Source organism: Perissodus microlepis, chromosome 13 (genome assembly GCF_051167445.1).
Source record: "Perissodus microlepis isolate ML-2025 ecotype Zambia chromosome 13, ASM5116744v1, whole genome shotgun sequence".
NCBI classification, from domain to species: domain Eukaryota; kingdom Metazoa; phylum Chordata; class Actinopteri; order Cichliformes; family Cichlidae; genus Perissodus; species Perissodus microlepis.
Genome location: NC_140473.1, coordinates 6,545,813 through 6,559,552, shown reverse-complemented (window position 1 = coordinate 6,559,552; position 13,740 = coordinate 6,545,813). Strand labels below are relative to the sequence as shown.

Genomic DNA, 13,740 nt, shown 5'->3' with positions numbered 1-13,740 from the left:
ATATATATATATATATATATATATATATATATATATATATATATATACTGACACACACATATATATATATATATATATATAAACGTAAAACCCAGGATCAACATGCTGCCATTTTGACCATTTTATTGAGAGGAGGCATCTAAACAGAGCATACAGAGCTGTGAGAAACATAAAGCTCAAAGTGGAAATAAACCATTTTTATCACTCAGCAGCCTGCAGGTGTGTTTATTTAAATAACACTGCCGAAAATGATGTTTGAAGCAGGAGGTCTGGAGCTCTGTGCGCACTGATAAATATACATGTGACTCTACCGTAACTTGTTGTCCACATCTGCTTTATGCTGTTTAAAAAAAAGAAGAAGCTCCACCCTCAGTTCATTAAATCCCTGCAGCCATCTGAGGGCACATATGCTGGCAAATCTGCACCCTGTGATTTGAGAAGTGTTATGCCAGTGTGCAGCGCCATTACACACGACAGTCTACTGTTTACCTTTATTAAATCATGTGTAAATAACAGCAGGCTGCTGCACAGTAATCCTACTCAATACTGCACACATCTGACTAGTCTGGTATGATTTGGTATTCTGTTGTTTTGGCAGAAGACTCCAGATTAGAGCAGCTGACAGTTCCCCCCCCCCCCAACGTGGATGGTATAACGTGGGCATTTACAACGTTGACATATTTTGCCGTCTCCTATCATTATTGTGCAGGGCCTGCCTCTGCCTCTGCCTGCAGATTTGAGGTGCCAGTGTTCAGGTCGTGCTTCTCTGCACCACCCAGACAACAGTATAATTTCCTGTAGAGGCTTTTTTCTCCATTTGTTGCACGCTCATCGTCATGCGTCACTGAGATTGGCACAGCTGTTTCAGAGCGATGAGATCGTTGATGTGACCAGATAAGGGTGCATTTATTAACCGTCACACCCTCTGGTTTCTATTCCACTTTAAACAACCTCTTTTGCGTATTCTGCTGCTGCACCTACATGAACCGCAAATGCAAAGGTGTGCTTTACACCTGTTGCATTTGCAATGGCTAAGTGAATGCATTTAAATTCAGCTGAGTATTGATACCAAACATCACTATAGTTTTTCTTTCTATGATGCCATCCTTTTGTGACCAAAGATCTATGAGGCCAAGCATGAGACTGACGTTGTTCACTATTATTTATTTTTCTTACCAAATTCCCATGAATGCTAGACACTAAGTAAACAGGAGTAAACAGTGCATTTATGAGATACTCAGTATTTCTGTTAGGACAAGTGTATGAAAAGACCGTTATTTAGATGTCTAGCATTTATACTTGAAAGTATGGGTTTTGGAATCCTTTAGAATTCATCCTTTTGTGTGCATACCAGAAAAACTGGAGCATCAACATGCCTGCTTTTGGAGACTGCAAGTAGTTAAGGTGACCAAGTAGTTGCTGAGAGATTGAGAGGTTGAACTCTCGATCAGCAACGCAACTGCACAGTTTGCCTCTCTCCGGAAAACTGCCATCTGCCTCAGACTGACTGCAATCACTGGTCAAAGCTTTGCAAATAATTGCCATCTCGGTTAGACATGCAAACAGATTGGCAACTTGTTGCAATCAACCTGTGTCGTCTGTGACATGGGTCTTTGTAATAGAGGACTTGATTGCCAGCTGACTGCATTCAGGTTATATTCCTTTATAAACGCAAGGTTTCTGAGCGTCTAAGGCTACGTTCACACTGCAGGCGAAAGCGCATCAAATCCGATTTTTTTGACCCTATGCGACCCGTATCCGATCATGGTATGACAGTGTGAACGGCACAAATCCGATATTTTCAAATCCGATCTGGGTCACTTTCGTATGTGGTGCTGAATCCGATACATATCCGATGTTTTAGAAAGCGACTGCTGTTTGAACGGTCAGGTCGCATTAAATCCATCTTTTACGTCACTGACACAAGACAGACGCCAATTATCAGCGCCGGAGAAGCGCCCGAGAAGACGTCGCAAACGCTTCCTGGCCATCCAGTGTAGATGTCTGTGAAACTGTTGGGAGGACAACGTTGGAGAAACGTGAACATTTTATTTGTACTGTATAATCTGCAGATTCTGACGGAAATCTGCAACTATCCTTTGAAGCACCGCTCCTCTAAAACAGCAATAAGGATAATTATTAGGTTATTTACTAGCATAAAGTTGAGCTAATCACCACCTGAGCTTGACTTTGTGGTCTGAATGAACTACGGATGTGCTCATTCATGGTATCAAGACAGTCTGTTAAACTACACTTTGGGCAAGCATGGCATTTCGAAGCATGCCATCAGGTGCTGCGGTATAAAACACTGAGGTTTGGTGTCAGGATTTGGCAAAATTTGTAATACTTATAATGGAGGATGAAATCGTGTGCTTTGTGGTGTGTGCTATCAGTTAATTGTATGTTAACTGCTCTTTGTGTGGAATTTTCTGTCACAGGTGAAGCACATATTTCAAGTCAAAATGAAAAAAAGGAACAATTGAACAGCTGGAAATCTGCATAAATATGTGCCACCCCTGAAATCTGAAGGGTCATTAACAGACTTTATGAAAAGATATACCCCTTTGTCTGCCATGTTATCGCTACCCCTTCAAATGACTTAAGTTTCATTTTCTGCTGTGCTTATCTTCCACATAGAAGCTCACAGGGGGCCACATTGGATCAATATATTCTCCCTAATTACGGCAGAGAAACCAGCAAAAGCAGCAGCAGTTCCACCCTTACAGTACACACACACACACACACACACGCAGAAAACATGCAACTGCTGGGCCAGGCTGTACTGTTCTTGCATGCTGATGAGACTAATGTGCTTTTCCAAAAACAATAAAGAGGTAAGGTCATATGGCATAGGTCACTGGTTGAGGCCGGATATAAAATAACTTGCGAGAGTTTCGTTTCTCGTGTCTGTTATGAAAATGCCTCTCACCTTTAACCCTTTGGCTTTTCGGATATATCGCTGCTGATCAGCCAGGCGGCAGCAGCAGCAATGGCATTCTGGGAGCTGCTGTTGTCTTGGCTGACAACAGAAGTGGACATGCAGATAGTCAGCCAGCCAAACATCTAGCCAGCCACAGGGCAGAAGTGCTGTCTACACTGGCCTAATAGAGGAAAAAAAAAAGCACTTAATGTGTTTGTCTAGACTGTCCAGCACTGTGCAAATGAGTCGCTGTCCAGTTTAGTTAAATGCAGTTCACAAATACAGCGACCCAATTGAAAGCCAGTGACAGAAACTCAAACAGAGGCGAGAGAGAGAGAGACAGAAAGAGGCTGTTTACACGGTATGTCCTCATTTCTACCAAGCTGTCTCGGGTTCAGAGAGGGTCGCACTGATGACTAGGGAACAGCTGGTAAAAGGGGATGGGGAGGTGGGGACATTTGACCAAGACAGTTTCAGATCAGATGCCATGTTATGATGTGAACAGCTCAGTTTTTTTTAAGCTCAAATACTGTTTGGATGCGACTATGTGCACCAACAGTGTCCTAGTACATGAATCATTTATGTCAGATGGCCCCTATCGCATGCGAGAGGACAAGCGAGACCTGTTTCATTTTAATCATTTGTGAGTAATCGTGGACTTGCACGTCAGATGTACTCAAGTCTGCATAATACTTCTAGAAAAAAAAGAACTGATTCCCATTCAAGCGCTCATATCTCACTAATTGTTTGAGAAAATGTGTGCCAAAATCATCAACTTGAAAATAAAACCAAAATGCGTCTGCATCGTTATCTTTTATAAAGACAGCTTGTCAGCAAGGACAGTTTCATATTTCAAGCGAGCGAGTTTGCCCGTGTGTAAAACTCTGAGCACCGTTTTGGCTGCCAGTTAATGAGTAACTGCATATAAACATCATCAAAACAGTGAGACCACCAAATATCCCATTAGCTTTCTTAGCACACAACGGACGTGCGCACACATTAAGTGCAACAATCCTTTCTGCTGCCAGGAGCACTATTATAATCTTTCATACACTCTGGTTGAGGAGCATACATAATTTGAATAACAATAGGTTAAAGCAATGCAATTTGTATACAGGCTAAAGGAGGGGCACACTGCATTAAAAACAGAGTGTCCGATACAGAGCGCCACACATTAAAAAGGAAAAAAAGTGCCAAGTATTGGCTTACTGTATAAACGCCAGAGCAAAACTGTTGATGTCTGAGATAAATGGTGGTCTGTGAGCTCTGAACTCATTAGTCAGGAAGAAAACAATCTGCATTACATGTCAGCTTATTGGCAAGCAGCAATCTGCTGTGGGAGTGGAGGTGGGCCGGCCCCCCTTTTTTTTCCCCATTTCACACCAAAGCAAGTCAGCAAACACAGAGAGTTTAAATCAGAACAGAAGCAACAGAAAGAAAGTCTGCAGTGATGCACACACAGACACACACACAAACGGCAAACCTCATGTGTTAAAGTAACCGTGCCCGACATCAAATTTAAGTTAATGCTTTCAAATGGAACACGAGTGCATTTATTAAATATTAAGTTAAGTCAAACTCGACTGTAAGTGCAGTAAGTTCACAGAGTGTAGCACAAACCCGAGCCTCAGCGTAGCTGGTTAAGCCAGCCGCCCGTGAGGAAGCTGCATGGTTGCCTCTCCTCAGAATGAGATGGATTAGAGTTGGTCTGCCAGCTGCCATGTTTGGAACAAGCGTAAGTGAGGTGAAGGGTGAAAGGTAGATGATGCTTAGTGAGCTGCAAATAATCATCATTTACTCAAAGAATTAGCCTAAGCTGTATAATTACGGCGAAGCACAAACACACATTAAGCAGGTTATGTGCAGCCTACTGCATGCTCGTAGAATCATATTTTATATTCTTTATATACTATGATAAGATGCCACCTGTGCAACAAGTCCAGTCATGAAAAATCCTCGCTACTAAATATTCAGCAGGCAACTGTTAGTGGTATTATAACAAAGTGAAAGCACAGGGAACAACAGCAACTCAGCCATGAAGTGGTTGACCACGTAATACCACAGAGTGGGGTCAGTGGATGGTGAGGCACGTAGCGTACAGATGTCGCCAACTTTCTGCAGAATCAATCGCCACAGACCTTCAAACTTGATGTGGCCTTCAGATTAGCTCAAGAACAGTGCATGGAGAGTTTCATGGAATGGGTTTCCATGTCCAAGCGGCTGCATCCGATGGATAAGTCTGAGTTTGGCGGTTGCCAGGAAAACGGTACTTGTCTTAGTACACTGTGCCAAATGTAAAGTTTGGTGGAAGGGGGTTTATTGCATGGGGTTGTTTTTCAGGCCCCTTAGTTCCAGTGAAAAGAACCCTTAATGCTTGATGAATTAGAGCGGAGATGGTGGCCTTTTCGTCCAACACCACTGTCTGACCTCACAAATACACTTCTGGAAGAATGGTAAAAAAAATCCTATAAATACGCTCCTAAATCTTGTGGAAAGCCTTCCCAGAAGAGTTAAAGCTGTTATAACTGGAAAGGGTGGGCCAACATCATATTAAACCCTACGGATTAAGAATGGGATGTCACTTCAGTTTATATGTCCGTGAAGGCAGACGAGCAAATACTTTGGCAATATAGTGTATGTCGGTCTCCGTATGTGTCTCAAGTGGCCAATTGTGATGAGATCTTATCCTGTTAAATAGCAAATGCATTGTTTTCTTTTGCCGACCCCAAATCCCAATGTGCAGGACAACAACAGCTCTACAGGCACAGCACAGCAGGCTTCTTGTCCTGTCACCTGGAGCTATCACGAGTCAACACAAACCGTGACTAACAGGGCTTAATTTTTAGCTGCGCAATCGGCCATGAGATTCATGTACAACAAATGACTAATAATAGTTGTCCGTACTGAACCTGTTATAGCGATCAACAAAACGTGTTGTTGTTTTTCCACAGCAAGAAGCACATCAGTTGAGTGGGTGATCTTTTTGTGTGGTCAAGGACTCATTCGCATGCAAACTGCTAGAAGAATTGGCCATATGTTGCCCAAACTTCCTCCGAATGTGGTCTGAGCTCAGCGTGTCCTCTGTGTGTCATTGGCGCATTGGTACTTAGAGGAGTCTGCTTGTGATCAGATCACCAAGGAAACAAGTTAGTTAACAAATTAGTGCCAGTTATGAAAGGGACCTTAAGGACACTAATTAACACATTGTATATCATTTAAGCTTAAATACTTGATAACCACATTTTAGCTGTGTCTGACCAGAAAAGTGTTTTTCTTCTCCTTTAACTCCCAACAAGAATGTCAACATAGCCTAATTGAAAACCACAGTTACTGCATGTGAGATATTTAGTTCATGGCTATTGTACGTATTAAAAAGTGTATATTGTCAAGTGGCCTGTTTTCTCAAAACAAACCTTTTTTTCAATCCACTGTCATCTAACACGCCATCACAAGGCATCGCCACCCTTTCCCTCTGTAGATATCATAGCCTATCATCCCTCTTCCCCTCCCACAACAATGCCTATCAACAGAAAATATCAACATAGTGCTGTGAGACATGGTTGCATATCTAAACAGGTCATCATCGTTACCACTGTAAATCCCTTCATCACCTAAAACACACACAGCAAAGCTCCTTTAGCATGAACACGTCTCGGAGATAGAAAAGTCCAGGGTGTGAGGATAAAGTCGAGGGAAGCAGGAGCTGGGTCTCGCTTGTGGGCGAACAATGAAAGCTGGCTTGTTGTCTCATTATGTCTGCCTTGAGCACAGATGTGGACAAAGGACTAATGAGGACACATAACTTATGTGCTGCTGGAAAAAACAAAAAAACAAAACAGACTGAGAAAATAAGACCCGAACAAGAAAACAGTGTTTCTGAACTACAGAGGATCTGAAAGTAGCCGGGAGGTTATTTTCAATTAGCAACACGTATCCAGCACAACTTACAGTCTGTGTGCATTAGCCATTATTGCCGAAGACGAAAACACCAAATGTGGATTGAATTTGAATAAACAACTCCCTTTTGATGATGTTTTCTAGAACACAGCCAGTTGGCATCTTTAAGATGAAGCAGAAGGGCAGAAGGATTTCTGAATGTATCGCTCCTATTCCCTCCTTTTGACTTCATCCTTTATTTCCTTTAAGAGACAACGATCGTGATCCAGGTGGCAGTACACATTTCTGAATGAATCTTAGACCAAAGCAAAGCTGATGCAATGATCTGATCTAATATTTGAGAAATGCAGCCGTATTCCACCTAGGATAAGGATAAGACAATGAATGGATGGATTCTTAGGGACATTGTGCCCTACAGATATTTTCTTCCTCTCTATAGGAGACAGGACCTGGTGGTCAGCACCAGATGTCAGCAGTAATGTCACAGCAGTATCGGGCTTGCAGAAGGCTCAGCCTGTGAGAGTTAATTTATCTAGATGGGATCCTGTCTTGGCTGGTTTGGTTCAAGGTGGAGGCGCAGCAGCCAAGTGAATCATGGTTTGTTTGGTCATTTTGAAAGTATCTATGCAAGTGTCCTAAAACGGGAGGTACTCAGGCTAGAATGACACAATAAATCTCAGTCTACGGTCCATTACAGTTCAGACACAGCATTAAAGGAGTTGGAATGGAGGTGGGTTGCAAAGCAGTCTGCAGATGCAGCAGAAACTGTAAGCAGGCTAATGCTAAAACAGCTTTACCATTTTGAATGTGTATAAGGAGATCAGCTGAGCTACAGGCTGGTGACATGGGCTGGCACTGAGATCAGCTAATCTGCCAACCACTGACTAAGGATATTTAAAATATTTCACCGCACTTTGTCACAGTACCAGACTTTACTGTGGTATGTAAATTTGATTGAACATTTACCACCACAACATTTTAGAGAAAAATCCACTTTACTGTGTGACGTTTAGTTACCTTATTTTATTTTGGAGATTATGTATCAGAATTTCAGGAGCAGGACCACGCCTCCAAACACGCTCCTTCCGGCTGTCATCTGTATACGTTCCCCTAGTTCTGCGAGCTGATCATTCTCGTTTACGTGCCCCACCCTCCCTCTCTTCTTCTTCTCCATTCTTCAACTTCTTCACTTCTATTTAGTACGTGGGGATCTGCCAAGCCTGGGAGCCATCGCCAGTCCTCTTCGAGGCCTTCCCCAAACCGCAGCTCAATTCATATCAAAGCATTCACTTTTACCTACTAAAACGCTGTCAAACTTAAATGAGGATGTGGGCCCAGCTAGTGAATTAAAAATACAAGTTCATAAACGCAACATACCATCATCAGAGATTAAAGCAGTGTTTCTAGGCTTTTACTGTTTACTCGTGACCCTGTGTGTAAAAGCAGTTTATAGTTTCCTTACAACTCATGACCTTTGCTACTCCACTGTGGGAAACACTGATCTAAAATGCCAAATTCTGTATAACAGAAAATAGTTGAAACTTGCTTTCCCTCAGTCGGCTGCTGTCACAGTGATGTATTAACAGTTTAACAGTGCCTCGGTCTTGGACCCATGGTTTTGAGTTTTTGTGGGATGGTGATTCCTTTTGGATTTGAGAATCACTTGTGTTTGAATTTTGCTCCCTTTTTATGTAGCATAGCTTGTATTGTGTAGATTTTGCCTTGTAATTTATATCTTCCAGCAGTCTCTTGTGTATCTTGGTTAAACAGTATTTAGTTAGTTGCCTTTCGTGTTCTGTCCCACTCTTGTCTCGCTTCTATGATTTTGTCCTTTAGCATCTCCTCTGTCCAGTCGGTCTGGGTTATCCCGTTCCCTTCTGTCTTTTTTCCTGTTTTATTTTGTTAGCAGTTGTTCTCTGTGTCTTAGGTTAAGTTTGAACTTTTATCTCATTATGTTAGTTCATGGTATTCCTGGTACCCAGATTCTCTGCTTCTGACCTGCCAATGTATCAAACTTTTTTTTAGCAATATGAGTTACTGACATTAAAGCTGGATGGCTTTCCATCCAGATCCATGATCTGCCTACAACACGGCCAATCTGTCAAATCTTTCATTGGTCAACTTCTTTTGCTTCTCATTCTTAAAAAGCTGTTAATATCACCCACCGATACTGTTTGGGCTTTAATGGTAAATTCTGCACTTGTTAGATTGTATTGTAACTAAAGGATCTAAACAATCAGCCTACCATGACTCTTTCATCTGTCATCATCTTCTCATTAAAGCCATCATCTGCAAACACTAAACAGTACTACAAACTTACCCTTACACTGTATGTGACTCTGCCGTGTTTAACCAACAGGTCTCCTGTTTCACTTGAGGATAAAACAGAGGATCCACCACTCTATAGGAATCCACTTCCCTTAACATATTCGTTATATTGTTTACAGTGCATGGGGATATATCTCTAAACAGCTCTTCCCTTATTGGACCTCGGCCTTGGGCCCTTTGTTATGATTGGATACTTACAAAAGCCAGCCACCCACACCATGTCTCTCTTTCGTTCTAAAGGTCTGCTCCTGCATATTAAACAGTCTAGACCGCTGCAGCAGTAAAACGCATGAACTCCTTCATCGACATTATCTCCTCAGGAAATACATGCATAAATAAATGAATCCTGCTACCTCCGAGACAGCACACCGTACTCAGCGTGGTTACAGAAGAGGGGTGTGTCTCGTAGAAGGGGTTAAAAGGTTGTTGGGAATGTGGGGTTGAGGCTTGTCACTGTGATGAAGACTGATGATGAGGCTGCATTGCTGTAAACGAGTGAGTCAGCCCTCCCTTCAGTCAGACAGACACAGGCTTGCAGGAGGCAGATGGGGGAGGGGAAGGGGGGTGCAAGAGGAGGAGGCGGGACAGAAGGAGGGAGACAGAGAAATGCATGGGAACTGTCCCCGGTGCTGAAATCTGTAACGGCTGCATTGTAACAGCTTCATTTTTCAGCTCAGTGCAGGAAAGAGAGGAAGAAAAAAATCCCAAAATAGAGGGAGACTGTCTTTTTTAATACCTGACCCACATCTGAAACAACTTGTATCACTAGTTGGAATGTAACAGGTCAGCGCCACCTGCCTTCCAATGTCAAAAAAAGAGAAAAAGTAAGGCATTTGTTACACCTACACTGAATTTTCAAAATCCATTGCAAGGAGGAGTGTAATATTTGCCCAAACAAAAGCTCAGAGGCTCTTGCAGTTGAGGTTTTCCACACAGATCCTGTCCAAAAGTCATGTCTTTGGCATTCTGATCACAAAGCCAGGGGAGGATATTCTCTACCGTGTAATTCCTTCTGAGCCAAGTCAAAAAGATTCTCATTAGAGTGCTTTTTATATTCCAAACATCAGTGCCCAGGGACAATTGTATTAGGCTGCCATGCTATTTGTAGACTAATCATCTCCACACACAGACACAGCAAGAACTCAATGGAAAAGAAAAAGTCAAGATCAACAGGAATGGGATATTTTAATGTCCAACATCCACCCACCCTGCATGTTCTTGCTAACCCTGACAGACACTTCAACTGCACACTGCAGACAGTTGATATAAAAGCATTTCGGGGTCAGATGTAAGGGAGGTGATACAGCTATGCAAGACACCAGCATGATGGCTAAGCCATGACTTGACACCCAGAGAATAAAAAACACATCACGATCACCTTGTTTAACTTCACCCACAGCAGCTGAAATGTGGAACTCTGCTCAACTTGTTACTCTGATTTTGCTTTAGAACACCAAAAGCAAGAGCTGAGCTTAAGCTGGTCGCTGTGCTTTTACTGCATTAGTCACAAACGGTGGCTTCACTGATGGAGCCCCCCCCCCAATACTGTAAATTAAAAATGGTCAACTTGCAGTCGGGCTGTAATTGGCAATTCCCCTCAGATTGACATGCAAAAGATTATGCAACAGGTTTAGTACTTGCAGAAGCCACCCTGGGCTATAAATATCCCTGTTGCAATAGTACAGTATTTTAGATGAGACCATCAGGAGAATGATGTCACAAGTCCGTAAATAAAAGGTCCTTCTTTCTTGGGCACTGCAGAGAGCAGGCGGGTGTGGTGACTGCATTATTAGACGCGCAATCCCCGGCGCGAAAGCTCACATTAGACCACGATGTGGACATTCCCGTCACGGCTTTCTACCATCGCTATGACTACCTGCTACTTATCGTACGTGTCTTGAAGTTCAAATCATTCATCTGCAGCCGGGAAATTTGAGCAAAATAATAATAATAATAAAAATGCCGATCTAGCGTTTATTCTGACAGTCACAAGGTGCCCACTGACGGTGCGCCTGCCCGAGCCTCGCGTTTGATAGAGAATACATGTGCAATGACAATCTGACATCTGCTCTCCATCTGACAACAGCTCAGTGTTCTCCACAGACACCCCACTCCCCCCCTCGAGCAACACCCCCCACCCCTTCTCCACCACCACCACCCCATGCCGTTTTTATGTGCCGCTTTCCCCCTCATGCCCCACTCTTTTTTCCCCCATTCCTATGCGGCTGTTCTTCTTCTTCCTTTTTTCTCCTCCATCCTCGATCCAGCTCATTTCCACACTCGGAACAACAACCAAATTAAACAGCGGCTTCATAAAATATGCAGATAAAAGGAAAGACAAAAAAGAAGCAACTCGGAAAAGCACCGACATCTCAAGCACAACACTTTTCATGCTCTGCCGAGGACTGACCTCCCAGTCTAACGAATGCCACTCTTCGGTAAACATCCGGAGGATTTCTTTTCATCCAAAAAAGCGGACCAGGCGCAGCAGCTCTATGGAGCGACTGGGCGATGCGATGCCATTGCGCTTTTGGTATTATCCTCATGAAATCAATTCGAACAGAGGGACGTCGTCGGAAGAAGGCATCTCGTCGGCGTCTAGACCAACTTGAGCGACACAGATGAACGATCCTACGCTTTGCAGTCCAACATTTCTTTTCTTTTTTTTTTCTTTCTTTTTTTTCTCTCTGCGATGGTTGCAACCAATTAGCACACCACTTGCGCTCGGAGGCGAATAGCTCCTGACAAGGCGCTCCTTCTCTTGAGCATCGCTTCTATTTCAGCTGCTGTGCTGCTTTTTGGAAAAAAGGTGGCAGACTATACAACACCCGCAACTTTCCAGGATACGGGGTGGGGGGAGAATTTTTCTTTTCTTTTTCTTTTCCTTTTTTTTTTTTTTTTTTTTTTTTTTTTTTAGCATAGCGCATACTCCAAAGCCAATAAATCCCCGTAACGCATTTGACAAATCCTTTTCCCTCTGCTGAAGAGGAGCAACAATAAAAGGAAGCGTTTAAAGGTCCCTTCTTAAAACACGTGACTCCAGCCTATTCCACGGTGAAAACAGATGCATTTGATCCATAACAGGCCTTAAGCAGTGGAGGAAGCATTTATGTAGTGGTGGGGGGGAGGGGGGGGGGGGGGGTCATGGTAAAAAAAAAAAAAAATGAATGACACCGGTACCACACAGGAGACTACTCACCATTAGCACAGCAAAGTTATTATGGTGGGTGCAATGAATGGTGGTCGTGTTGCCCCCGGAGCCTGTTATGTGGCAGCCCTCTGCCCTCCAGCCACCGTGTCCATCCAGCAGGTCAAAATCCCAATAGGCTGCGGTGGGGTCTACACCCAGCGCGAAGTGCCTCAGAGCAATAGTAACAGAGTGCACGGCGCTCCCGAGGCTGCACCCATCTGCAAGGAAAGCAACACATTCAGTAAAGGAAATCATGTGGAAAGTCTGTAAGTGCTGTGGCACAAAAAAAGCATGGGCATGAGAGGACGAACCCCCCCACCCCCACCCCACGGCCGCTATACACACACACATGCACACAGGCTAGACAAGTGTCAGACAGCTGACTGCAGGTGATAGACTGGTGTGTGAAGTGTTGCAGTTAACTTTCATTTCAAATCGAACCAAAAAAATAATAATATTTTTGCTAAACCATGGTGTGTTTTCGGACATGATGCAGCAGCGGAGTGTGCAGGGTGATCTGAAGCACGCGCTGCTCTCTTTAATCAGAGTAAATGAAACCGCTACAGAGTTCTTTCATTTATTCCGGGAATACGCACGGGAGCGGTGTGTCAACATGTTGCGCAGAGCAAACTGATGGACTACGGCTATGTCCGCGTGTGTGTGCGTGTGTAAGGCATGTCCGTGTCGGCAAATACAGCACGGCGTTGACATCACAGGCATGATGATAAAAATGGATTTCCTCTTACCTAATTTGGTGAAAGCAACTGGTGTTGAAACGCTCCTACGCTTCCCGTCGTCTGCGAGATTTGACGAATTGCCGGTGCAAGGGAAGAGTTTCCCATTGCGAAACACAATAAACTGCAGCTTGCAAGTGGAGTTATCAACAGATTGCAACGGCGAGGAAGAGATAGGCGTACCAGCCAGCGGTAAATGGATTGAGGCGACTGCCACTGAGTTCTGCGGATGGAACAAAAAAGAAAGAGAGAGAGAAGAAAATAAAAATTAAATAATGTGTCGGTGATGCGCTGTGGGAAAAAAAAACTATGTTAAAAAAAAAAGAAAGAAGAAGAAAAAAACTGAAAAAAAAAATCCTTTCCTCTCCGGGAGTGGAGGCGACCATAGACCAAAAGTGACCAAGGGAATGAGAATCACGTTTGAAGCGCTCTAGTGCGCCTATTTGGTCAAGCTCCCTGCCGCAGAGGTGGAAATGGTTCTTACCATTTCAGCTTGAGGGCACATCAACACTGCAGCTTGATTTAAAGAGACAACCGGTCTGACTTTATCTTCTTTTTAGCAACTGTAAACACCAAAGAACACAAATAACATCCCTGGCAAGATTTCTTTTTTTTGGGGGGGGGGGGGGGGGAGGCACAGCTTGGGAATGCCAAAGTGAAGACTCTCGCCA

The 13,740-nt window shown here is 43.5% G+C and overlaps 1 protein-coding gene across 1 annotated transcript in view; it reads right to left on the bottom strand.

Moving 5' to 3' along the window:
• The window catches only part of adgra1b (adhesion G protein-coupled receptor A1b), a 173,380-nt gene that overhangs the window by 44,888 nt on the left and 114,752 nt on the right, over nt 1-13,740 (bottom strand). Inside the window, exons 13-14 of the mRNA XM_084948189.1 lie at nt 13,082-13,292; nt 12,345-12,553 (exon numbers count right to left, since the gene is read on the bottom strand). Of these exons, the coding sequence (XP_084804315.1) occupies nt 12,345-12,553; nt 13,082-13,292 (420 nt within the window). The remainder of the gene's footprint in view (nt 1-12,344; nt 12,554-13,081; nt 13,293-13,740) is intronic.